This window comes from Hirundo rustica, chromosome 9, assembly GCF_015227805.2.
Source record: "Hirundo rustica isolate bHirRus1 chromosome 9, bHirRus1.pri.v3, whole genome shotgun sequence".
NCBI classification, from domain to species: Eukaryota; Metazoa; Chordata; class Aves; order Passeriformes; family Hirundinidae; genus Hirundo; species Hirundo rustica.
In genome coordinates, this window is record NC_053458.1 from 16190219 (window position 1) to 16217737 (window position 27519).

At 39.0% G+C, this 27519-nt stretch overlaps 1 protein-coding gene across 11 annotated transcripts in view; it reads right to left on the minus strand.

Annotated features, from left to right (window-relative positions):
• Positions 1–6894: 6894 nt before the first annotated feature.
• ZNF644 (zinc finger protein 644) overlaps positions 6895–27519 on the minus strand; it is a 51409-nt gene continuing 30784 nt past the window's right edge. The window contains exons 3-10 of one of the 11 annotated variants that reach the window (XM_040073648.2): positions 26818–26890; positions 26008–26100; positions 23533–25579; positions 22551–23106; positions 21776–22381; positions 19121–19243; positions 11819–11921; positions 6895–11332 (exon numbers count right to left, since the gene is read on the minus strand). In XM_040073648.2, the coding sequence (XP_039929582.1) occupies positions 11140–11332; positions 11819–11921; positions 19121–19243; positions 21776–22381; positions 22551–23106; positions 23533–25548 (3597 nt within the window). In that variant the 5' untranslated portion in view covers positions 25549–25579; positions 26008–26100; positions 26818–26890 and the 3' untranslated portion in view covers positions 6895–11139. The other 10 variants (XM_040073646.2, XM_040073647.2, XM_040073649.2 and 7 more) reach the window with 10 other exon arrangements.

Sequence of the window (27519 nt, forward strand, 5' to 3'; positions counted from 1 at the left end):
GAGAAGAGCTGACAAGAAAAGCAGAGAGAGAAGTGTCTGAGATCAATTCTCAGAAAAGTTGTTTCCCAGGAGGAGCTGCCTTGCCTTCTGTTAGTGGCAGTCTCTGAGGAGCAGTGGAAATTAGTCCGTGATGCTTTAAAGGACAGCAACATGCACCCACACCAGACTTGGGAGCACACAGTAGGTGGCACAGGAAGTTTCGAAGCGCGGTGTCCCGGCGGTGCCGGGTCCCGTGTCCCCTGTCCCGGCGGTGCGGTGTCCCGTGTCCCGGCGGTGCCGTGTCCCGTGTCCCCTGTCCCGTGTCCCCGGGGTGCCGTGTCCCATATCCCGTGTCCCGGCAGTCCCGTATCCCGTATCCCCTGTCCCGTGTCCCGGCGGTGCCGTGTCCCGTGTCCCGGCGGTGCCATGTCCCGTGTCCCCTGTCCCGTGTCCCCGGGGTGCCGTGTCCCCTGTCCCGGCAGTCCCGTATCCCGTGTCCCGTGTCCCCTGTCCCGGCGGTGCCGTGTCCCGTATCCCGTGTCCCGTGTCCCGGTGGTGCCGTGTCCCGTATCCCGTGTCCCGGCGGTGCCGTGTCCCCTGTCCCCTGTCCCGTGTCCCGTGTCCCGGCGGTGGCAGATGGCCGCGGCAGAGCCCCTCGCAGGAGCACGGCTCTGCGGACGAGACCGTCCCACTCTGCTCTGTGGCCGGGCTGTCACTGAATGCAGCTCCGTCACGGTATTTAAATCACATTAAAGCTTTCTTTTATTACGTATCCCCTTGTGATTTTGCCTGGCTACATTCTAATTACCAGCCTTGCTGCAGCACACGTGGGTTCCACCGTACGCTTCTCCTCCCATTTTATGGCAAATGGCTTGTCTTGCACAATCCTAGGGAAAATATTGCAGTGCGATAACTCTCTCCTTTCATCTCGCTCAAAAGTGTAAAATGTTTTCTGTGGGGGGAGACAACAAAATATTCAGAGTTTCATTCATTTTTTAGAAACAGAAGATACATCTATTAAGGTTCCCCAAAGTAGTTTAATCACTTTTACTATTCTCTTATGTCATATCTGATCTTGAAGTATCAATATATTTTTTCCACATCAGATGTTAGCTTTTCAAAGATTTTGCAATTCTTTTCTTTTTTTTTTTAATTAAATCATTTTGCTTTTCTTATGTCCCACCTATTAACTTCTCAAATAGAGTATTTTGAAGAAGATGAATCTCACTAACTTCTCACGACTTACACAAATTTTTTTGAGCAATCTTTTTAGCAGTAGGCACAAATCCTCTCTCCAATTAGCTCCCAGCACTAATCTGATCAGAGATCATGTGAATTTTAATGGAGAACTTAATAATGTTCAAGAAAGCTTAAGAACTGGGATGTGGTTTCATTTGGTGTGTCCATAACCCCATCCTTGTCCATGGCTCTGCCATCCCCCATTTTCCCATTACAGCACCAATGATACCTAAACAACACTAAGATTTTATACTGCCTTTCTCTTGAGGAAGATCAAAACGATTTTGACTGCTAATCAAGTACCCATATGGTGAAAGGCTACATTTATACTTCCTATTTCATTTGATTTGCCACAGTTCCAGATAGATCCATGGTTCCTGGGTATGGGTCTGGAGATGGGTCTCATTAACCTGCGTGCAGACCACCTTCGGGTAGGGCAGTTCAGATCTGCAGTGTGAAGAGGGATAAAAATCTCACCTTTGCAAGTCTTCTGGAATTAAGGAAGAGTTTTAACAAGAACCTTTCCAGTTAAAAACAACACAACTAACACTTTCCTGAGGGCAGGGGAAAGGAACTGAGAGAGAAAGTACATGCGAGGAAAGTTAAAAAAAGAAATGGGAAAGTGCTCAGATTTGCTCTGATAATAAACGAGCTCCCTGTGACAGCAGCAAACAGCAGCTCTGGCTGCGGGCAGCACGTGCTGCAGTTTCCTGGCAGCAGAAACATGAAGCAGTTGAAGTTCTGAATACATCTGGTTCAATTTTCTCTAACGGCTCAATTTTTATTGTGATTCCAGACCTGTCAGGCTTTCTCTCTCTGTGCAACAGTGAAAACAGCAACAGTAGCACAGATTTTTAGCTTTAGTGAAATTCTCAGAGACAGAAAGCTGAAATAAAGCCCCTGTGGTGGGCTGACCCTGGCTGGACAACAGGTACCCACAAAAGCTGCACTGACACGTCTCAACTGCACATGGGAAAGAAATATAACAAGAGGCTTATGGGTCAGAATAAGGATAGGAAGGAATCACATCAATGGGCAAAAGACTTAACTCAGGGAAATTTAGGTGAATTTATTACCAATCAAATCACAGTAGGATCATAAGAAATGAAATGAAAAATCTTAAAACATCTTCCCCACACCAGCTCTTTTTCCTGGGATTAACATTTTCCCCATGAGGACTGCATTCTGTTCATCACAGGTTGTCTCTGCTTTTTCTCCCTCTGCAGAGGCAGGAATCCTCACATTTTTACCTCCTCCAGCATGGAGTCCCTCCTCTGAGAGACAGTTCTCCATGAAATTCTCCATTCTGAGTCCTTCCCACGGGCTGTAGCTCTTCATGAACTGCTCTATCATAGATCCTTTATGGGTCACAGCCTCTTTCAGGCATTCACTGGATCCAGCGTGGGGTCCTCCAGAGGCTGCAGGTGAAGCTCTGCTCCACCCTGGACCTCCACAGGCTGCAGGGGCACAGCTACCTCCCCATGGTCTTCACCACGGGCTGCAGGGGAATCTGCTCTGGCACTCAGAGCACCTCCTTCTCCTCTTCCTGCACTGGCCTCGGTGTCAGCAGAGCTGTGGCTCTCACACACTCTCTCCTTTCTCTGGCTGAAGTGGTACAGCTTTATCCCCTTAAATACGTTTACCCCCAGAGTCACTACCACCATCACTGATGGGCTCAGCCTCGGCCAGCAGTGGGTCCATCCTGGATCCATCCACTACTGGCTCTATTGGACATAAGGGAAATTTCTAGTGCCTTCTCACAGAAGCCACTCCATGACCCCTCCTGCTACCAAAAGCTTGTCATGCAAACTCAACACAGCTCCTAAATTCAAATGCAGCCTTGACTGCTTGAGTATGGGCGCTTCTCACAGGCCATTCAGGCATCTCTCTCAGACCAGTACTCTAGCTCAGTGCCTAGCATCAGCCAGCCAGGATTGACATTCTTAATTTGTTAAGGTAGGAGGAAAGTCTGAAATCTGTAAGACAAAACAAGATAAGCACCTTCAACTTCAGAAGAGGAAAAAAAAAAAAAAAAAAAAGCCCACTGTAAATCTGGGCACTACAGCAGCAAGTATCATACACATCCAGATTGTAGATACTCTACTGAAACACACGCAATGCTTTCTATTTCTAATGCAGCAAGAAGAAAAGTCTGGGCCATCACACAACTTCCACAGCCCAGCACACAACACACAGAGCAGCAGGAGTGACTGGAAAGCAGGGCTGACCCCAGCTGTCCCCACCCTTTATGAATGGGGTGCCAACTGCTCCATAATGCAGGAAATTACAGAAACCTGTAGGTTGCTGATTTTGCTGCTGGTAGTGGAGAGGGCTGCTCACACACTTCTTGCAGTTGTCCACCTAAATCTGAAATCACAGTTTAACTTCCTAAGAATCTCATGCCATCTATCACATTTATCTTTTATCAGTAAATGGGCTGAAATTATCTCCAATGTTTTTGACAGTTTTAAACAGATATCCCTGTTTTGCTTTGCTCAAAGAACCTAACCAGCTGTGTATTCACAAAAATCATTCAAGCAAATGCTCAATTTTCTAGATACTTCTGTGATTTCAGAAAGGCTGCCAGGAAAAAAAAAAAAACAAAACAAACAAAACCCAAACCAAACCAAACCAAACAAAAAAAAACCCCACAAACAAACAAACAAACAAAACCAAACCAAAACAAAAAAAACCCCACACCAAACAACCACGAAAAAACAAAACCAAAACAAACCAGTAAATTCAGCTCTGTGCAGACAAAAGAGAAAGGTAACTTATGAGTTCAGCTCCCAGCAGCAGTATCAAGGGTTGGTACCAACTCTCTAACTTGGGATTTTTGGTCTGTAACCCAAAATCACTCTAAAATCTAAACATTTCCTCCTCCCTCCTCCACTTAGGTACAGAGAGCTACTGTCTCTATATAAAATAAATCAAAATCAGGCCAATAGCTTTTTAAGAATACTAAGCAGTACTCATCTGTTTTCACAGTAATATAGGACTTTCCCAAAAAGCTTCATCACTGTTAGCCAGCGGTAAAATAAAATCCTAAAGAAAAAGATGAAAAATGAAGACAAAACCCCAAATGTGGATATAAGCAAAAACTGAGGAAAGGGAAAACCAACCAAGCCAGGAATGAAGATAATGAAAACGGTCAGGTTAGCAGCCCAGTGAGACGCGGCTAAGTACCGTTCCCAGATGGGAACCTGGGCCTGAGGGCAAAGAAATGAGTTTGGGATCCTGCGAGAACATTCACATTCTGGGTCAGGGTCTTCAGTCATTTGTTAGCGCTCACGGTCAGCTGCAGTCAGAGAACACTGGGTTGAGTAGTGGAGGTTATTTCAGTGAGAAGAGAATCTTTCAAAATAATGGATGTCAATAGTAAAGGAGAACATTTTTGGAGGTAATGAATGGCAATCCATCATGAACAGAACCCGAAAAATCAGATGTCAGTAGCAAATTCATAACTTGGGAAGAGCAGCTCATGTTCTTCCATGACTGGACTAAGTGTCTATGGATTTATACACAGCATTTAAACAGCTTCAGTGAATGAACTCCAGATGGCAAAGGGAACGGGTACAGATGACTTCCAACACAAGAAATTGGATTTAAAGCCTCTTTCCTCGGTCACTGCCTATCTCTTTAACAGTTTTGGGTGAAAATTCCTTCCCTGGCTGTTTGGCTAAGGATAATATTTGCCCTAGCCTCCTCTGTGCCAGAAATCCAAGTGCACCCCTGAAGATTTGGAGGCACAGCAAATGCAGCCATCAGCTACATTTCAAGGACTACAAAACAAGTGTCAGCCCAGGCTTATACTGTCTTATCTTTGCAGTTTCTCTTTCAACCTATGGAGTTTTTTTATTATTATTATTTTAAAAATATTTTCCCCTGCTTTTTATCTAAGTAAGGCTGTTTTCTTTCTCCTACTTTCACACAATTAAGTTTTTTCAGGGAAGAGACAGATGAAAGAATTATTTCTTGTCAGCAAGACTTGTACCTGGCTGACACACAATTCCTTATTTGGTTAAAACACAGATTAATGGTGTTAGTTTGCATTCTCCTTTATCAGTCTATTGTTTTCTGAAGCTGTTTCAAAGAGCACAATGGGATTCAGAGCTTCAGTATTTGTTGCTACAGCAGTGAGTATGGATTTGGCCGAGTTTTACAGAGAGCTACAAACATAATTCACAGCTGTTGCTGCTGACTTAAAAGATACATAATCAAAGGTTTAAATGCGAAGCTTTCAGTTTCCAATAAACAGATCTTTAAAAAGAGGTAATTATATTTAGGAACACTTACCCTGAGTATCATGTAAGCATGTTTCATGTTGCAGGTCTCTAACACAAAAGAAGGGTTATCATCACTTGGTACACAAACTTCAGATCTTATGAGTAAAAGGTATACTTTTAAATGAAAATATAGAATAGAAAGCCCCAAAGTGTTGTGATTTATACAACATAAGGAGTACAAGCACCTTGGAAGCTCTGAAAAGGCTCCAAGGTTCCCTTTGTTCCCTAACTGGACAGTAAGAGTTGGAATTTTGGAACCTGTGGGCTCGTAGTTACTGAGAGTTACTATTTGCTTGGGTTTTAATTGCAGCAAAAAGATCTTCCAGGGCTTCTGTAAAAAAGTTTGCCTCTATTTAGAGAAGAGCATTCCCACAGGAATGCCTTTGTTCCAATTTTTATTTTTAGCCAAAATAACTCCATGTCAGTCTTCAGGTAACCTGTGCAAACCACCTCACAGTCAGTGACACACTGCCCAGATCCCTCCACCTGCCATTCTGGCACACTGGAGCCACCTGCACACCAGCAAAGGCAGCCACCACCGCTTCCCAGAGGGGCAAGCACTGCAGCCAGACACCGGCTACTGGAATACAAGTTTGTTCTACTTGGTGGACTTGAGTATCACTAAGTTTTATAAAAAGGCTGTTGGCTGACTTCTGCTCAAATCTTAATCAGGGGATAGGGCACTAAAGAGAGATTTCTTAATTTATTTTTTTTAATATACAAGTTTATTAGCCTATAGCAAAACTAGAAATGAAAATGAGCAGAACCAGAGTTCAGCCTCAGCAAAACATAGAAGGGAGCCCCTCTCCAGCCCTTATTTAAAACTACACTCCCCAACAGTCTTTTATGCTGTATTTGATCAACCTGCATTTTTTTCTGCATTTTTTTTCTTACTGTGTGTGAATGACTGTGGTAGGCAATGAACCCTCTCATGCTGCAGACCAGGACTTGCAGAGCACCAGGCAGACTGGGTTTTTCAGTGTACTCCATCCAGGTACCTCTGGCAGACACCATGCAGCCAAAGCTGCAAGGAAAAATTGCTCTTAACTGGGAGAGAAGGCAGAAGTGAGACCAGATTGTACAGAGCGAAAAGTGGGCAGACAGGCACAGATGAGAGCCACTGTCACTTGGGATTCAGCTTCACATTTGGGCCCCTGGCTCTGGCGGCGTTCCCTCCACCATCAACCCTCATCCTTAGTCTCCAACACCGGAATGTAAATACCCCCCTTCTTGCCTCACCTCTCCAAATTTTCAAGTGGCTAGAGCCAGCAAATCTCCCCCGTGCATCACCACACAACTGCTCTGGTTGGGGGGGAATTCCCCAGTTAAATGACACGTGCAGTGCAGCTCACCTGCGAGCAATGGGAAGAACACCAAGAAGCCTGCAGTGTTAAAAAGGAACATTTTATTGCAAGAGATTACAAACCTGGCACTCTGGCCAAATGTTTTCATTACATCACAATTGCTACCCATGTATCAGGCAACAGCACCTACAAAGCATGGTGGATTGAAATATCTGAAACCATAATGCAGTCAGCTTTTGAAAGTAAGTACCACCCTAAAAAGTTTGGGGTTTTCTTTAAACAAACTCAAAACTATATAAATCAATTTTTAAAATATGAAACTGGTGTTTAAATATCCAGGCCACTAACTACTGTTCTAAAAAGTGGAAAAGTCTGTTAACCATAGTGCTGAACTAAACAGGGTTTGTTCACAGCCCATAACCATTTAGTTAAAAGCAAGTACTTGTCACTCACTGCTAATGTTTCCACATTTGTTCAGCCCGATTTATCTGCTGTAGGTTCTCAGAATCAGGTGGATTTAATGCATAACCCCTCTTTAAAGCACTGCAGGAAACCGAGAATCATAACTAACCCAGGAAAGGCATCACAGTCAAAATACCATTGCATCTTCCCATCTCAGTCCTGTGACGCTGATCTTTAGAAACCTCGCGTGCCCTTCTCTGAGCCCCAGTTCATAACTCGCGTTTCTCCTGCGAGCACTTACCTCAAAAAGCTTGGTGGTTTCCCTGAGCATGGCTGACACAGCAGGAATTAGCACAACTCGCCGGGCCCCGGACTCACACCCGTCACAGCGGCCATCGGGCCAGGCCGCGCTCGCTCTCCCTCCCCAACAGCTACCGACACGCAGCGCCAGTCCTGGGAGCCAGCAGCTCATTTCCTGGCACCGCTGCCCGCGCAAGGCGAGCCCCGAGGAAGAACCTGGATCTGCGGGCAGAGCTGGGCCCTCAGCCCGTGGGAGCAGTCCTCCTCACCGAGTTCCCCAGGCCACAGAACCTGTGCTGGGCAAACTGCAGCAGACGCCCAACAAGCGCTGTCTGCTCGCCTCCGCTTTCCACGCGTCCAGCCTCAACCTGCTGCCGCTTGGCAGCAGTTACCACGGGCACCTTAAATTAATCACCTATCCAAGGGTCTGCAGAAACATCTTGTCAAGGAATGCAAGCAGAGCTTTAATTTTTGAAGAGGATTTGGAGATACCACTGGGACTAGGGAATATAGGCCATCATCTTATGAAAAGTGTATCGGGGTGGTCTTCTACAATATTCCTGAGGCTACTACTAAAGAGACCTTTACCAGAAACTAGGATAACTTCAGAAAGAAATAGGACTGTGATAAAGAACCAAAATCAACCAAACAAAAATCACTGTGCCACTAGAGCCTCTAACCCAAAGCAATCTAAGCCAACCTGAACAGACTAACACTCGGCGTTTAGTTATGCAACTCTGAAAGTCCAGCTCTTTAGCACGGACTGCCACAGAGCCCCTCAAGCCACATATCATCAGACTGGCATCACAAAGTGACTGATTTAATTTACCCTCTTCTACCACATTATTTAGAATTTTGGTAACTCCAGAGAGGAGGATTTATATTTCCTTGTAGATAATGATAAAAAAATATCTATTTCCAAACAAGAGAAACTAGGAAAACAAACAGTCCCAACTAGAGGACTAGAGGCTAAGGACAACTAATAGTACTCTTTTTTTTTTTCCCAGGATTATTCAGCCTGTACCAACCACATATGCTATTAATTCAATAATTAAAAGAAGAGTTCTAGAAATCCTACATATTTTTTGAACTACACCACAAGGATCTGATGCCAGCAGGGCACACAGCCTGTCACTGAAAATCCTCTAGATTTTCAAAGATGTCCTCTAGAATCTCATTTTGGAAACTGACCAGCCCTAGAGTCACTGTTCTTCAGACACAACCTTGCATTTTAGTATTACATAAAGCAGCTCACTTTTGGGGGTTTAATGAATTAAATAGAATTAACTAGAGTTTTTAAAATTATTATTACTATTATTAATCTAATAAGAGTTTTTTGCTAATGCAAAATTCTGCACAGTATGGCTTCACCTTACAAGCATTCTTAACAACACTAGATAAATATCATTTGCACTTAATTAATTTTTTCATTTGCTAAACAGCCATAAAATATGGTGCTCTCACAAGCACCTTTTTTGGTGAGAAGGGTAAACAAGCACTCTATTAAAGCATTATAAACATTCAAGGTGATGTGATCACTTCCCTCTACTGTGTTTCAACACATTGCTTTAAATCGTCACATCATATAAAAGGTCCCACAAGTATCCACAAATTCAGAAATTTGTTAGTCTGCATACACATGATTTGTCTGCAATACACTTCAATATCCCAGTTATCTTTTCTAAAATCTCTAAAGTTTTTATTCCTCCAGCCTTTAAATGAAATTATGTAGATTTTCCAGGAGAATAAATTTCAACACGAAAGCTAAACTTAACTGTAGCAATTTGTACAGTTAAACACCTGACAGCACTAATTTAATGACAGCCTTGACCGAGCTAGGATGGCCTTTTCTGAGGCCTCTGTCTTGCACAGTTGTGCATTTTCAGCCCATCTATTCTATCAGAACATTAATAAGCCTCATGTCTTAAATCTGAACTCTGTGCATCCAGGAAGATAGACATTATTCATACTTTCCACCAATCAAATGTAACGTGTCTGTGAACAATTCAGTTTATTGCAAGTAAATGTACTTTTACTTAAGATCATGAGAAGATTCTAATCTCAAGCAAGACAAATCAATTCCACAAACTTAATTCACACAATGCAAATAAATGCTTCACATTATAGACATTTAGATTTTCTTTAAACCTTTTTATTTAGAGATTTTTCTGGTAAGGAGATATACCATAGGAAAGCAATTTCACTGGCAGTGAGGTATGTATATACTCTACCAAAATACTCCTCTTGCTTTAACTGTTTTAACTTTATTTACATATAAAGAAAATATCAATGCATATCCTTGGCTTAACTACAGTTTCTGTTACCCTATATGAGTAAAATGAAATGTTACTTGCATACAAAATTGATTTGTAGAGGAATCTAATTTGATTTAAACAAAAATCATGTTCTGAAGACAGTTTAAATGAACAAACACAATTCATCATGACCAAGACACCTGCACCATATTTCCATCCTCACAGCACATTTATTTCAATAATTCTGTAAGTAGGTCCTTAGCATGAGCATAGTGTTACAGTTTTCATACATATAATCACATCCAAAACAAGCTCTAAAATTTAAGTTGTAAACATTCTCTTCATATGTAGAAACATTTCAATCTGTGTTTGAATTTTCTAAAATGATCAATCTTTTAAACAGAATTATAAATGAAAAGCCTACTCTAACCGTGTAGTGAGCAATGCTTATTAGTACATTTCTACAGTGTTAAATAAAATAGTAGAGGCAAACTTCTGTAAGCAAGTCAGACTTTAAGTAAATTGTCATAAAAGTAACAAACTTGTTAACAAAAAGATGCTTTGTAATAAAGTTGGATTGAATCTACTATGTTACAAAAACATAAGGGTAAATACCATCTTTGTTGACAAGTAGGAGGTAGCATGGATGCACCACTTTATTGTCAGTGAGAAATGCAACTGAAGTAAAGAATATTTCCTTACCACAAATTTCCAGTATTATGTACATATTTCTCTTAGAAATTTGTTTAAACAAGTTTCCCTCCACTTTTTAGTACAAAAAGCCTCATGTGATTTAAAAAAAAAAACACTTACACACCTAGAGAGAATAGTACTAATTGCCCTATTTGAACGAAACAGTCTCTTGAACTATGAAGTACATGGTATTTAATGCCCTAAGTTGAGTAAATTGTATTAGCAGTTCTTGGTATTATACAAAACACTACATACATACAAACAAAATATAATAGTATCTTATTTTACTATGTAATTCTTTTTGGAATAAACAGAAACTTGATTTGGGTAACACTGAAGAGAACATGGTTTCTTTGTTTTATTAAAATCTGTCTTTTAAGTACCCATGTGCAACAATTTAAAAATGGCTGCCATACATATAATGGTCTTGTATTGATAGTGAACACAGTAACTGACAAAAACATAATAAACCTTAAAAACACATCTTCCACCCTATATAAAATATAAAGACTACTTACTGTAACTGTTAAGTATTCAATTTATTTTGATGTTACTGTAATCCACTTCCTCTATTTTCTGTCTTTAGCATTTATAAACATAATTTAGTGTAGCAATTTATTTTAAAAAATGATGAAGTATTTCAAATTTACATCCAATTAAAATTTAAAATGTTTCTGTGTTCTATGATGCTGCTTCTGCCATCAGCAAAGAAAATGAAGTTTCAGTAATTGAAGCAGGCTTTTTAAGTAGTGACGTGACCTCAACCATGCCAGCTCCAGTCCGTGGAAGATTTGCGTTGACAATGTGTCGCTGCAAGTGCTTTATCCAGTCTTCTTGAACAGACAAAGGTCCTCGAAAGACCAGACCACAAAACCTATGCAAATATTAAAATTAGTCCATCAAGATACATCTATCTCTACTGGAAAATTATAAAATAAAGACAGTGAGAGGAAAGTTTTAATTTTCTTGAAGTTTGTTTCTACATGTTTTACACTTAGTAATTGAGCTCATCAGTAGTAACTGTGAGCACAAAACCCTGCAGCTTATACAACTCACATTCTCACACCTTCAATGCCAGAAATAACAATCTGCTGTTCTTACATAAGGTTTCTTTTGAAGGACAGAATATTACTCAGACGTGACCAGTAAGATTTTAGCGAGAGAAACAACTGGCAATCTAACACCCAAGTGTGACTGAATCAAATCCTCATGTTTAAATTAATGAAAACAGGCAATTCCTTTCCCCCCTTATTATTCAATTTAATCACGAAAATTTACGGATACAATCATGACTCTTTTAATGACTAACATTAGTAAGCTCTTAAGAATGTATTCTTCCAATGAAATTAACACTATGTACCTGCATCTGAGTATGTAAACTTCATCAGCACTATGAGGTAATGGCAGCATTTTCTTCTTGCTTCCAGATCTTGACCTTGACTTCTTCTGCTTACAGTCTAAAGCTAGGAAGATAAATTTTCGTATGTGAAAGTAATACTTCAATGAGTGTTAGTCAGACAGAGATATTCAGTAAGAATTTCCTATAGCAATAATGAAGACATCTACCTCCTTGTTTTTCTATATTTAACTATAACATAAATCCAAACAATTACAGCTCATTCTAAGAAATATATTGGTGAAACACATGAAGCTAGTTTTTTTAGCTTAACATTGTGCTTGCTCTTTGAAAGACTAGGTAATTGACATTCAGCATTAAACTGTTGGTTTAGTATCAGCAGGCACCTACAAACCTGTTGCAGAATTATACAGAAGCTTTCATGCATAATACACAGTCAAAATCTCAGAACTTGTTTTGTAGTTTAAGTACTATCTTAAGACCACTCATGTTCAACCAAACAACTTTATGAAGCTCTAGCTTTCAGCTAGTACAATCAGGAATTTCTAGTTTGAATAAAACACTTGCCATTTGTTTTCAACACAAAGCAAAAATTTGTCCTTTTGTTCTAAGAATTTCAAATGAAGCCTCCCCTTCACTCCTGTCTGAATTCTAATGAAGCTTACAAAAATTATGTATTAGTCCTTGGGAGTGGGAGCTGGTATTAGGACAATCAACAGGGATGGCAAGGCCACTTCTTGAATTCAGTCTAAGCATTTGAAACTGTATGCATTTGAAAGTAACGTGTGTGAACAGGAAACACATAGCAAATGAGTTCTGATAGCTTTGAGGTCTGTATCTCCCATAAACAAATGTAATGGGAATCTGAAACAAAACCTGGAGATTCTAAGAAGCAGCCAAAGTGGGGGATGAGTGGATTAAACTGAGTTAATTTTGTTATGATGCAAACAGCTGATAAAGCTCAAGAAGTTTGTGACTGCTTGAACTGAGAAGCGTATCTAGCTACACTCCGAAACACAAGACACCAACAACAGAACTCCAACACAAAAACGTTTTGCAAACAACCAGTTACACCACTTCAACAAAAAATCCACAGAAACCAGAAAGACAGTACCAGGTGGTATTCTTGATACCAAGAAGGCATAATGCTATGCTACTGAAGCATCTTAACAGAAAAATGGGGGGAAAAAATGGTTACACTTGGCTAAAGTTTTGACTCCTATAAATATAAAACAGAAGAATTAACCTCTTAGCATTCTGAAGCATAAGACATCGTCTGGTGAGGTAAAACATGTTAATTTAAAGAACACACAGTCTTGATTGTATCCTTAATTTTTCTCATGCCCTCCAAATGAGCACCTCTCAAGCTTTTACCTTGTAGACCAGCTTTTAACTTGGTAGACATACCAGACGTTTCCCAGTTCTATCCCCAGACTTAAAGATTTCTACCTATCTAAAATTCAGAATGAATTTCTGAGGACCAGAGAACCAATAAAGTAAGTGGAAAGCAGACACCAACCTAGAGAGACTTCTTCAGATCAACATTAGGAAAATGAGATTTAACAGCATTTTTTTCTGACAGCAATAACAATACCAGTCTGGATAAAAGGGCAGTAACCCAAGGTGGCAGGGGGAGGGAGAGAGAAATGGCCAAGATGCTTCTGGAAAAGCATCAAGGGGTTCTTAATACTTTATTCTCTCACCAGAAACATATTTTTCATTTAATTAGGAAGAGAAAAGCTAACTATCCTATCAGGTAGGAACTACCACGTAAATAAATATTTTACATACTGCAACTTCAGTAACACCATCAGCAATGTAAGTAGATAAAATACTAGAACCCAAACACCCATGCTTTGAAGAGAACTGTTTTTATGAGGGGCAACTTATCTGCAGCAGTTATTACATCGAAAGCTTTGCCAATTTTGTGGAACATCATGGGAAGAAGGGAAACAGAAATTGGTATTATCCGAATGCAAACATGTCCACGAGTTGCATCTGATGACAATTAGCTGACGTCAGTTTATGTGAGTGGAGAAAAATAAGAAGCAGTAGTGACAACAAACTCCTAGAGAGGCCAACCTGCATCTGGAACAAGAACTTGCTGATTTGATGTTGGCAAAGATATTCATTCCCATCAAGAAATTTGATTCTACTCACATACATCTGGAGCACTTCAGAGAGCTTTCCCTTAAGAGCTGGTTTGGTCTTCTGCAACAGATTCCTGACACCCAATGGGTTTGTGTGCGTATAATCTTCTAAGAAAAAACCCCTCTGAACTAGTGTGCAATCAAACAACAGCAACACTTACAGAAATTGCCATAATGAACCAGGAGAGGTAGCTTCTACTTCCTCGAAACGTACTTTTTCCATGAACAATGAGAAAACAAGGAAAACAAAAGAAAGGGCATGTTCTCTGAGCCATTTATGATGGAGGCTCTATATAAGGGAATTGAACAAAGAGAAGAAAATATCACAGTAAAAGACTGTGGAGGTGGATGAGCCTCTATGGCCATTCACAGAAGACCACGAGAAAGGATTCAAATTACGCTATGAATTCTCAGAGCAATTTAGCTAAATTTGCAAGTAGATTTGCCCAAGCAAGAAGCTGTTATAAAGACAGAAAACACTAAGAACACTAAACCTGTGTTCTGCAACGGTCATTTTATGTTCCCTTTGTTTTCTGAGATGGTGAACATATTCTTTCACATTTTAGGGAGCTCAAAGCAGCACCCGTATGTTTTGAAGTTACTCCAGGGAAGACGGCAAGTGAGTGAAGGAGGAGGAATATCTGAGTAAAGTTCACTGAAAACTACAATTCGAACAGCAGTTATAAGACGTGTACCAGTAACCATCACATTCATTTCACTTTGTCTATCCAGACAGCAACAACTTTAAATAAAGTCATATGCACACGCTTGAGTACTCTGTTGATACAAAGCTTACAAGTGGCTGCAAACATCAAGTAAATCACACAACTGCCTCAGCCATTGCCTCCCCATAAAGTAGCCATGTTCTGACCAAAACTCAGTTCCTTCTTTTTCCATGTCTTTACTGTAACAAAACATGACCTCCTCAGAAAGTATGTTTTTATCACGTCTGGTAAGAGACCAAGGATAACTCAGCTCTAGTAAGATGCATGGAAACTGCAGCGAATTGCTAGAGAGGCAGGAATTGCATATCATTAACACCTACTTTGTAGTTATAACAGCTTCCAAACTATCATTCCTCATTCTCCATGAAGGCCTACTTCTTTTTGGAAGAACTGTCTTTCAAGTTTGGCCACCTGGTGTTTCCTAGTTGATAACTGAAAAACTTCTTGTAAACATCCAGTCACATCACTTCCTCAAACTGCTGATACATGATGGAGAAAAAACTCATTTAAAACAAAAGACTATCAAACTTTGGAGGAATCTCCTTGAGATACTTATGTACAATTTCAGACCACACTACTTTGAAAAACATATGCTAGGTAAAAATACTGTATACAAAACCCTCTGTGATGACTTATCAAGAAAGACAAGAAGATGGACATAGGTTTCAATAAGCATGCCTAAGTGAATTAACAGGTCACAACTAGAAGCCCTTTCATGCTATGACATTTGGTCTGCAGTTCCAAATTAAAATGCTCTGCTTCCTGATGGGCCCCAACATGAAATGCTTCTCACTTCATGAAAACTCAAGCTGGGTCTTTTATTTGGACTTCATTACTTTTGTCGAAGCGTACATAAGCTAAAACAAGCTGAATGATTGGACATAGAAATGGAACTAATTAGCCATTCAAAAACATTGCCAATTAAAAACTAAAAAATAATGAACTATCTTTCTTGTACATTTAGTTACTAATTTTCCAAATTCAATCACCTGCTATCTATCCTCATCACTACTGCACAGTGAAGTACATTAAAAAAACCCCTCCTATAATTTGCTCCCCATAGGATTTTACAGGATACTGAAAATCAGCTCATCATGCCAGTTGATTCATTATGACTGTAACATCAAAGAATGACACACAAAGCCAGTGGATCTCAGATTTCTGCACACCTGATATGCTGATATACAAACATTCCAAAGCTACAAGTTTGACAAAACAACATTTGAAATTATTTGAACACACAGTAGCCCTCATGAACTGCTACCCGTCACACTGTTGGCTTGAAGGCCAGACTCCTTGTTCTGTAACTTTGCTGTTCCCTCCCAAACTTCTGACAAAGCAGTCTCCACCTCCAGAAGCAAAAACCGAAGAAGAAAGTGGTGATTCCCAGAAGATGAAAGCCAGTAAGAAGAGACTGAGTATGTGAAAAAGAGTCAACAAAGAGAAGATGTAGAAAGCCAGGGTGCAAGAAGGAATCAAGAGCAAACTTGGGGAGAGCCAGGGCAGGAGGGAGCAAGAGAAAAAAAGAAAGGAAGCTGAATATACAACTCTAATGAAGAAGATTGAGATGCATTTTGAAGATTTTGTGTAGGTTTGTCCAATGTTCTAAAGATACTCAGAAAAAAGAAGGAAGTTGACCACCTGCTCTGAGAAACACCAATGTGTTGCTATACATCAAAACAGGCTTAAAAGGAAATGAACATCTATTCAAGATGAGCAATTAGGTCATTACATTGTTAAAAATTGGACTGAATAACAACATCAAAAGAAGTTCCAGCCAGATGTCTGAAGACACAGGTATCTGCTCTACAGTGGTTCTATAATGCATTGGTAGAGGCATAAATAAAGTTTAAAAAAGATTAACCTCAAACAGCCAACAGCCTAGAAACTTTCACTTCTAGGATGTTTTTCTTGAGTCCATTCTCCAAAGCTACCATTATGCTTAACTCTGTCTACTATACTGCTAAAACTGTCAAGTTACATTTGAAAAGAAAAACGGGCTAAGATTTAATGGACTATGATGACAATACTGACTGAAGAAGCAGGGCATCTGCTAGAAGAGCAATATGGTAACAGTCAATACCAAAAACACGTGTAGACAAATGGAAAATCTGAGACTAGTACATAAGCTAATGTAATGGTCAGGAAGGTCTCACTTTGGTGGCATGCAGAGATCACATATTTCTCATGTATTTCTCCTAATAAACAGTAGTACCTAGACAGGTCCCATAACAACTGCCAGATAAAAGAATTTCAGTGTTCATGTTTAGACACCGTTATTCTATTACAGCAAGAAACTGAGATAATTATTCAATTGATGTGACTTATTTTTGGTAGTTAAGATTTGCTTTAGACTAAAAGAAAGGCTTAATGATAAGAAGGAGCATGTATAAACATGTCCTCATTGTCTCCATACAATGGCGGAAAACCATTGAAGGTTCAGCTGTGGCTGAGGCCCAACTGAAGATATCTCGAAATTGCTCTCAACCACAACCATCTTTTAATAAGAAAACCCAAGATCTACCCAAGACCAACACTCATAACAAGTACTTGTGTGTACTTTAAAACTAGTGTGTACTAGTGAAATCTTGCATCAAAATAATTCTTTTCACAAAACTTTTACTATTAAGTGGAATAACAAATTGAACAACCGCTTAAAAGCGTATTTTTTGGTCTACAAGCCTTGCATTAAGCTTGCTTGAATGAGAAGTCAACGAGCAAAATTTAAAACCTTCACAGAGTTGCAGCAGAATAATGACTAAGTTCAACAGATATACATCAGCTGCATGATGTTATAGCTAGAACTCAGCACTGACTCCTTAAGTCAATGTTTTCAGCAACAGGCCTTTCTGCATGGTATAAGTTATTTGGCTTAACTCCAGCTTCTGACAGCAAAAGATTTTTTTTCCAACCTAATTCAAAACCAACTTCTAGGTCCAATGACACAAGACTCATGAGTTTTCTTTCCCTTCTTTTAAGAAAAGTGGTAACTATTCTGATGACTGTGCAACTACTTCACTAGCAAAATACGTTTCTTGGAGAAAACAAAAATCCCGGAAAGCACCTAAATAAGCTACCTTCACTTTTCCCACTTAGCAAAAGGGAAGCTAGGTACCAAGTGCTTGTCCAGGATTCAACCTATGTACTATCCTGTTTGCCAGTGTCTCCTCCTTCACTGAATTATTGTTATTAATGTGCAATTTAAATACATAGCTGTTGAAAAATACTTCCTCAGTAGGTATATAAAAGGAACTTACCACAGGGCTAATATCAAATCACAGCAGTGGTAACTGAAGATCTCTACCATCACCCTTCAACTAAATAAATATGAAAATTTTCAGAATCACTGACTCAAGGCATGTTCTTCTACATGTTAGGTAGTACTGTGTCTGCTGACTTCCTTCCAAATCTGCTTTGTTTTAGCATTAATGTAGTGCAACGTAAGACCTGACAGCCACAGGCCCATATTATAAAAGTAGTTCTTTTAGCCTTCTACAGAGAAAGCCTGCTACTCAGTTTGTCCTTCTTAGCATAATGAATTACATTTGCAGATAAAAAAAGGATTATGCATTTTCCAAGAGCATTATGTAAAAGTCTGTGTTTGTTGACACAGAAAACTGATGGTTGCCCTTCTTAATTACAGAATATTTCAGGCTTCACATCTCCAAATTTTCCTCATTATATTGCATCTCTGCTCCTCAATTTGCTGTTGATCATGTGAAGCCCCACTAATCTCAGCAATAATCCAAGTAAACTCAGAAACTGCCTACAGCCAAGCAAGCTGCAGGTCTCTGAAAACAAGTAAAAATATGACATATTAGAAGAATTTCAAAATGAAGTGTGTTTTAATAAAAAAAACATTAACAGCAGTGCCAAATGCTGTACCTACCCTCACTCAGTGTCAGAGCAGGTAGTTTTTGGGTTGTGAGCCAAAGACTATATGAAACCAACTACATGTAATATATTGTTAGAAACAGACAAAGTGCAAAATTACTTGCTTTTCCTATTTTACTGGAGTATTCTTTGTAATTATATGTACTAGACAGTAAAAACTACTTGTTTTAGCGTTGCCTTTTTTTTCTCCCCACCGCTTTCATTTCCGAGATACTTTAAAACACTTCATTAGACGGCCAACTATCTGGTTTGGAAGTTGTGATATCACAGGAGAATAAATTTAAGCAACCATCTTTTAGTTTTGCTTACATACCTTAAGTGTTGGATCCAAACTCAAAGACTAAGAATGAAAATCAGACATGAGAGTGGACAACAGCAACATACGTTTTCTTACAAGTTGCTGAAGTTTTACGGCAATTAAATTGTTTACCAGCAGGAGCTTCAAAATTATTTTGAATTGACATATGCTTTTGTCCAGTCTGATGAAGAAAATGTATCATAGACAGACTTGCTTTTACATCTGTAACAAAACATACCTGTCCCAGTCAAAAGTCCAGCACTCTTCTTTCGTGCATAAGCGCGTAAGTGGTTGGACAGGCTAACAGCACTTGTAAACGTCGTATTGCAATGCACACACGTTCTAAGCTTCACAGGCATACCTATCATTCAAAAGAAAACTATAATCCAGTTCTCTCTTCAAAAAATGAAATTCTCAAAGCGTTGTAAAAAGTTTTCTGCAATAAAGATGGTTTAAAATATATTCACTGCATTGACGCGATTGTTTAGTATATTAGAAGGATCCAAGTTAACCGTTATTAGTTTTCCACCTAGTGCTTTAAGCCAAACCATGTTATTTGAAAAAGAACAGAAAGGAGGCAACGTGAGCCCAGTAGGCTACTCTGAATTTAATAACTACTACCAAGCTCCTACAGATCTCCACATAATGAAGCTCTAATGCCAAAATACAATCCTGAAATTTGAACAGCACAATTCTGTTGAGAAATTTCAGAGCTTTCAGCATTTCCAATAAAGAGAATTTGAAAAGTCAAGTTGACAAAGTGGTAATTAAGTGTTTTACCCGTAAGACCAAAGCACTCAATACTAAAAATTAGGCTGCTGTTGAAGGCTCAGAGAAAAAGGTGGTAAAACACACCACTGAACAGCTGTTAGACAAAATATTTTGTTCAGTGCATTTTCTATTCATTACTTTAGATGCACAATTGATCATGAAAGTAAATTATTTGAAGTTTTTTCCTATAATCTTTGTGCTAAACAAATATCAACAAAGCAACATGCTATTTATCACACAAGAACAATGAAACAATACTGAACTCCTCACTTACAGACAAAGAAACCATTATAACTTATCCCCTGCTCAACTTCACCATAATATTCCTCCCTGCATTTTACCAAAGATATATTGTTTTGGTCAACTAATGTTTCAGGCTCTCTACTAATAAATTAGTAGAAGAATAAATGAAAAAGCTAAAACTACTCAGCTGAAAAGTCTCTGCAGGAAAGAAAGAATGCTATTCTCCAGCAGCTCACAGAAGACATGCTGTTTTTTCAGGCAAGTTACAGAAGAAGAACACCTGGTTGGTAAAAGCCTTTTTAAAACCAGAATTAGGAATATTTCCCTTTTTTAGGAAAAACAGAAGATTTTCAACTGGATGTTAAATATTTTCTTATTAACTCAACTGGCACAGTGCATTAGTTATCAAATTCTGTTACCTCAGCCACAGAAAACTATCGGGCCCCATTCAGAACTGTTAGTACTATGCGAGCATACGTTTATTTTTACTTGGTTGTTCTTCATAACCAAACAGGTTCTACCTAGTATAGAGCGGTAAACATTACACAGAAAGCAAAACAGTGTCAGGTTTGGCAAGCTATTCCTTGAGCATTGTTTTTCAAAACATTAAACCTGTCAAAGATACACTTCCTTTATCAAGCAACTTCCTGTCTTAAGGGACAACCACAGACGTACAGAAGACATAAAATGTAACTCCTTTCAACTTCTGCTGTGTCATTTTAGAAAGCCACCTTTCTTAAGAGATTTATTGCCACACTTTTATAGCCCCCTAAAAGAACTCCTGAGCACATCAGATTGTTGGGGTTTTTTGTTTAAAGGAAGAAAAGAATATAGGTGAAAAAGTACCAGGCACTGCCAGTTTTACTAACCTAGTTAATAACAAGAAAAGAAACAGCACCAAAAAAAGTCAGGGGTATAAAAATAAGATCCTGCTCCTCAATCTAGAGAATCCTGCAGTATTGGTGGTGTCCAACCAAGAAACCGGTAAAGTTCTACATACACATTAAAAAGGATGTTGTAAGAGTTCCCCAAGACTAGAAATAATTCTCATGTCACAAGTGAAAAACATCACCCTAAGAGCCTGCTCTATTAGTATACAGAGTAGCTAGGAAGGTGATTGTAGAATTGTTCCATTAGCACAATTCTCAGTGGAGGGACAATCTAGGTCCTTATTGGTCAGAGGCCGTGCATTGGAAACCTGCTGGCTACAACTGTATGCCAACAAAGCTTGAACCAGCACAGGTTGTCACTCAGGATAGACAGGCCCTAAGCAAGCATGAGTTTCTCACAGCAGCCACAATTTGCAACAAACAAGAATCAATCTATGTTGTAAGAGTATGTTTACCTAAAACCATCAGAATTAGTTGACAGTGATTCACCAATTTGCAGTATTATGCATTTATAATGGTATCAACAGTTCTGTTAGTTTGAGCTAATGCTGCCTTGCACAAACCTTGAAGACTTAAATGCAGTATTCCGAAACCAGCTGTTTTAATGCCCAAAAACAGGGCTGCAAGCCCAAACATTTCAGAACTGTTAAGTCTACCAAATATGCATGGACACTTCAATTTGTTTACTGCAGGATGCGTCTTCTTCCTTACTGAGGCTCACTTTGTGTCCGCTTTCAATTTGCATGCCCAGTCATATGCAGAACAGGAACTATATTCTGTGCAGAAACCCTTCAGTGCAGCTGAGGGGTTTTTTCACTATAGGAAAAATGTGTCAGAAATATTTGCTGCGCTACCTCTCGCAGTCAAGTGTCCTCTGGAAATGAAACAAGAATTAAATGAACAGAATCCCAAATAAAATACTCTGCACTTGCATATTTTCTATGAATTATATGATTCTCTGGAAATGTTGTCAAGAAACACCTTCTTACCTGACTGCATAGTCAAGTCCATTTTTTGTGGCTGATACATCAATGGACTGTCTTCATTTAATGGAAGAACACATTTCTGAACAAACCTCTTTCTTGCAGTTTGATTATGAATCTTTTGAGGGGAAATATCAGGATTCCTTTCTTCTCCTAACCTCTTGTTTTTCAGGAGTTCTATCAGTGTAAGTGACTGATTTCTTTTTTCATCATGCAGTACTGCTTTTGTTTCATCACATTCATTTAGGAAACTCAGCCCATCTTCTTCTGATGCCGACACAGATATATCTTCAGTCTTTAGGCCATTATGGTATGCTTCAAGAGGTATAACATTCTGAGATAAAAAGTCATCATTTGATGCAAATTTCTGAGCAACAAATGGTCTGGGAATAATACGGCGACTGTTCAAAGCCTTTAGGATTTTTTCATACTTCTCTTCATTTTGCATCATCTCATTCAGAACACAGATGGGAGACTTGTGTGCGTCCCACTTGGTTTTGCCAAGCCTCTTCAGGTGTCCTCGCACATGATTAGACAATCCAATTTTAGTATCGAACCAGCCACCACAGAGCTGACATGTATGCTCAGAGGAAGTTTCAGATTTCTCAATCGCTACAAAGAAAATAATTATAATGTTTTTTGACAATTATATAAACATGACAACTGCAAATCACAAGAAGAGAGGCTTTACAACAAGATAAAGCAAGCCCTCTTCAGTGCTCAGTAAATCTCTTTGTCCCCCCCCCTTTACTTCGTACCCAAGTGAAAAAACAAATCTTACCTTTTCTAACACGTTTAACAGGAGTCCCTGTTCCAGCTCTTTTAAAATGCTGCATTTTGTCACTTGTTGCTATCTGTTCTGGTGAAACAACATGACGGGCTTCATAGCTTAGTCCAGCTCTGTGAAGATGTCCTCTGACATGATTGGACAAGCCAACACCTGTTTCAAAGGTCGCTGGACAGTACGGGCACGACTTCTTTTCAAGCGACAAATCAGTCCAGTGGAAAACTGAATTATGCTTTGGCAATGCTGATCCTACATTTTCTAAATTCTGAGGATCATGCAAATCATGCAAGAAGTTACTACCCTCAGCATCTTCATAATACTCAAAATAAAAGCCATCATTTTGCTCATAACCAAGTGAAGATTTATCACCAGCTTCATTATCTTCCATTTTACCTTTGAATATGGGGAATAGGTTTACATGCTCCTGATTAATATCACTGTAAGATTCATCCTCCACAGACTGTGTAGTGTAATCACTTAGTTCAACATTATCCCATGAACTTTCATCCTCCGTTTCATAGCTGTCTTTTTTTTCAGCAGAGTTTAGTTTCTGTAAAACAACAACAGTCATTTTATGGAGAAAATCTGGATAGCAATCCAAATCATCTGTAACAGAGCCTTCCCTCTTGGATTCTTTAACCACTCTTTTTACAGCTACATGCCCATGATCTTTACAGCCTTCTGCCCTTTTGCAATCAAGGCTATTTGAATCCATGACAAAACAATTATTACTTGATGAAGAAAATAAATGTAAAGCACTGACAGATTTGGACCCTTCCTTTTTTAAATGCAAAGGATAAGAGTCACTAGATTTTTTAATAATCCTGTAGTTTTCATATTTGTGTCTACATAAATAATTACTTTTTTTGGCACTAGCTTTCTGCTTTGCTGCTTGATGAAAACATTTACGTTTTTGGTCAATGCTATTTCTAATAAAAAAGTTCCTGTTTGTAGAATTTAGATTGCACACACTTACAGATGACTGTGAAACGCTTTTCCGAGCCTTCTGTATCCTGTAGGGTTTCTTGTGAAGTTTTGCGAAGTTACTGGACTGTGAAGTAGAGCCAAATGATCTTTTTACATCCTGTTTTAAAGCAGAGTTCTTTGGAAATGTAGAAGAATGTTTGATCAACTGTTTTGTCCTGCTACGAAAATCTAAAGATTCTTCTATTAGGCTGCCTTTTCTTTTCTCTAGTCTAAGATGGCTACCAAAGGGATCAATGCATGATGCTGAATGCAAATATGCCATGTGTTTTTTTAAAATGCTTCTAGCTGAAGTAGCAAATGGACACAGCTTACACATATACGTCAGTGACTTTCTTGAAGATCCTAAATAAGGATCTTTCAAGGATGCCTTTTTCTGGTTTTTTCTCTGGGACAAGTCACTACCAAGAATAGAACATTTGACTACTGCTCCATGAGCGATCCCTCGATGGCATTCCAGTTCATTTTCTGTCACAGCCATGAAATTGCATTCCTCACAACAGTAATATCTTTTATCTTTTTCATGGGTCTTTGCATGCTGCACAAACGTTTTGGGACAATTGGTACCAAATACACACTGTGGGCATTGTAACCGTGCACTCCTACCCTCATCCTGTAGTTCTTTCAGCTCACGGATTTCTTCCATCAGTTTCTGCCTTCTTTCCTGGTGAATTATCATATGTTTAAGAAGTGAATTACGATCTCGAAATGTCCTTCCACATTCCCTACATGCATAGGGCCTGGGGACATTGAGATGCCGGAAATGACTGTTACCATCTAAATGGTACATCATGTGTCTATGCAGATGTTTCTTCTCTCTGAAGTTCACATTGCACTTTGTACAGGGATAAAATGATGGTTCATCAGTACTGAAAGTAGATGGTGGTTCAGAATCATCCTCTTCACATTTGTTTTTCAGAGTATTGGATAGGAAAGTGCTAGTGTGAACAGGAGAAGTATCTTCTGCACAGTTACTAGTGGGACTATAAATGAGCTGCTGGATAGCATCAACAGTTTCCAGCTCTTCATCTGTGGATTCAGGCTTTACTTTACTCAACGAGTATTTCTGTGGTTCTACTATTTGTAGCTCCTCATTCTGCTCTAAGAATTCAACATTTAATAGCTTTGATTTACTAGGAATACAACTGGTATCATCAAAACAGTCTTCAGTATACCGTGTTATTTTACTAACATCCATCTTCCTTTTCCGCTTCTTTTCTAGCCCTACCTTACAGTGAATGGGAGACTTCTCCATTGTTTCTTCATTTGTCATAAGAAACTGTATAAACTCTTTTTGCGGATCCCAGCTGGGATCACATTCCGATCTGAAGCCACCTGTACCTGAGGAAATGCCTGTTAATGTATCAACACAATCATCTTTTAGTAATAAATTTTTCTCATCCTCACAAACTTCTACTTGGTCTACTAAAGTGCTATCTACACTATTTCCTACTGTATTCTGTGAATCACAACCAATTGAAGCAGAGGTAGGTAGATTTTTAATGGAATGAGTCATGTTCTTAGCATGTGCTACATCGGGTAACAAAAATAGAACTTGGTGCTGATTTGATTTCTGAGTTGTACTCTTTGAAGGAAGCTGAAGATCATGAACCACTGTCAAAGTTGAGCAGGAATCTGCGAGATGACCTCCAGGCTGTCCAGTGGTTAATGAAACGCTGCCTTTATTCATAATGGAAGTCTTTGTTGAGGTGGAGTGTGAAACTGGTCCATTAACAGCAGTTCCTCTAGACAACATAAAGTTTTCACTAGAAACAGTAGGAGCACCAGTGTGTAAAAATAGAGAAGCCTGGCCTCCACTTAAGGCTTTTTCAGATCTGTCCCTTGATAGCTCCTCAGTCAGAGTCAATGTGTTGTTCTTCTGAAATGATGTGTCACTCTCTTCCGGTTTGGGAATGCCACCTTCTTCCTCAGATACAAAATTATCATCACATAGGATTTCTTCTTCTTTAGCACCAGTGACTCCAGTATTCATCTCTAAATCATCCATATTGCTGGTCTGTCCATTAAGTACATTTATACTAAAAAATAAACAAGAAAAAATCAGGTAATTGCAGAAATAAATAATGACAACTTCAATTTACAGCTTTTCTTCAGGATCACTCTTCACACTGTAATCTAAAAAGATGTTTTGAACTTGCCAAAAATCTACTTTTCATTTAGGATATCCCATTTATAGTGAATCAATGAAGCAATAAAAAAATACAATTTTTTTGTTATGCAACATTAATAACCATACAGCAAACTAGTCACTGCCAAATATCCCAGTTCAAAGAAACCTGAGACCTACACACAAGCAAGATGGGGAAAATTAGATTGTCAAAACAAACACAAAACATACATCCTGTATGTACATAAATACAGATTATCTTCAGTTGTTCTCCTGAAATAAAAGGAGTAAAGGCTACCCAGACATCTACTAGCAATTCTGTTTTTTCTTTAAACATACTTTCTTTAGGAAACTAAAACAGTCTTTACGTTTCTCAAGGTAGCACTTTTTTCGAAGTATTCCCATACAATTGACCTGATGCTACATGGAAGCCTGCAGAAGGAAAAAACAGAATGAAGCTGATTTTGAACATCTGATTAGTGACAGAGACACAGCAAAGGACCAAACTCACTGAGGAGACTAGACATCTTCCTACTCCCTTCTCACAAAAGGACACTCCTTGCTTTAAGACATATAAATCCCATTTGCTTATAAAGCTATTTTAAACAGTAAGCAAATTAAACAACATCTTAACAAAGGTGGGGAAAAAATATTGTAAGAACAAAACATTTCATTAGGAGTTACCCACCAGATGAAGCCACTGTGCTGAATCCAGAGTAGGACACTAACAATATCTTCCAGTACAGAGAACTACTGCATATTAATTCCCTGTGGGTGGCCTTGTCTTTCTACAAGTGACTCGTATTCATACATCACATCATCTATTCAATGCTTAGTGAGCACAAAAGAGTTGCCTACACATGAAAATGTGTGACCAACAGAAATATAAACTTTAGTCTACCTGACATTCGCTTTTTATATGGGTCCTCGGAACACATTGTGCATAAGGCATGAAACATTCATCTAGGAGTCAGGACATCTATATTTTACAGAAATCACGTATTTTACCCTTAGACAGTACTACTCACTTTGATCTTTTGGGGGATTTGATTCCTGCAATCACATAGTTTCATTTACTAATTAACATTTTGAATAGAACTCAGAAGGTGTTATTACCTAGACTCTTTGAATTAAGATGTTATAACTCACAACTAATATCCATGGCTTCCTGCAATGGTCCTTTATCGAAATCCAGGAAAATCACTTTGGACATCCTTTTTTCCTAAGGAGAGAAAACAAACTAGTTAAACAACACCAGTTTCATCTTCATACATAATGTCTTAAAATAAGTCCAGTATTTTCAATTCGACAGAATGACAGCTATCCACACAATTCAAAGCTAACTACAGATTCATGGAAGTTCTTTTATTGCACTTACTTTGTTTCAAATCAGCAAAAGGACAAAACAATTATTTAACCTCTTTTGAGTTTGTACAAAACAAACTTTAATGTAAGATAACTTACTTTTGCAGATAAAAACAAACACATTGGGAAGAGAAATACAATGAAATATGAAGCCATTAAAAAATATTTCCTTTGGTACTCCATCACTGAACTAGCCAATTTAGAAACATAACAATGCTGAGATCAGAGCCATAAAAAAATGTTTAAAGTGTGTGAAATATTTTATTGTATTATTAACTGTAACATACCTTTACCCAAATGCTCTACTAGACACCCCAGTTTCTCATCTTGCCATTTCTTGGATTTTCACTTTTCTTTCCCGTTTTGAGATGGGTCATTTTTCACTATAACAACTTCCAATAAGATCACATTCAAAGCTATCACCCTAAAATGGTGATAATGCACCACCCAGCAGGAGTCTTTACATCACCTACACAAGCTAGAAAT